Raw genomic sequence first — 431 nt, 5'->3', positions numbered from 1 at the left:
GCACCCCGCAGTCCGTGACTTGCCCCGGAGCCACGCTTGCGTGCCCTGGCTTCAGCCGGGGGGAACAGCATCGTTACCTGGTCCAGTGTCCTCCAGCGACTCCTTCTGCCACTGCTCCAGTGAGGGGCCAGGCAGCACTTCCCCCTTGGTTTTCTCCTCCTTGGCCCCTTCCTTTGACTTCTTCTTTGATTTCTTCTTTGCTCTTCTCTTCTTTTTCTTCTTTTTGTCTTTCTGCTTCACTCGCTTCTTTTTGCCATGTTGCCTCTTCTTGGTTTTGGAGTCACTGTCACTGGAGTCATCAGAAGAGGAGCTGGAGGAGGAGGAAGACGAGGAGGAACTGCTGGATGAAGATGCTGTCTCAGAGGAAGAGGTACTTGCCTTCCTCTTCTTTTTGTCCTTTCTTTCCTTCTTCTTTTCTGCAATACGTTAGA

General features: G+C 52.0%; 1 protein-coding gene across 1 annotated transcript in view; it reads right to left on the bottom strand.

Moving 5' to 3' along the window:
• Nucleotides 1-77: 77 nt before the first annotated feature.
• Nucleotides 78-431, bottom strand: part of LOC104490311 (ADP-ribosylation factor-like protein 6-interacting protein 4) — a gene marked incomplete at both ends in the record, with an annotated part of 796 nt that continues 442 nt past the window's right edge. Inside the window, one exon of the mRNA XM_010132577.1 lies at nt 78-416. Within this exon, the coding sequence (XP_010130879.1) occupies nt 78-416 (339 nt within the window). The remainder of the gene's footprint in view (nt 417-431) is intronic.

This window comes from Buceros rhinoceros, unplaced genomic scaffold (genome assembly GCF_000710305.1).
Source record: "Buceros rhinoceros silvestris isolate BGI_N320 unplaced genomic scaffold, ASM71030v1 scaffold27703, whole genome shotgun sequence".
Taxonomy (NCBI): domain Eukaryota; kingdom Metazoa; phylum Chordata; class Aves; order Bucerotiformes; family Bucerotidae; genus Buceros; species Buceros rhinoceros.
The sequence above is the reverse complement of the archived record's forward strand: the minus strand, read 5'-3'. Positions and strand labels throughout refer to the sequence as shown.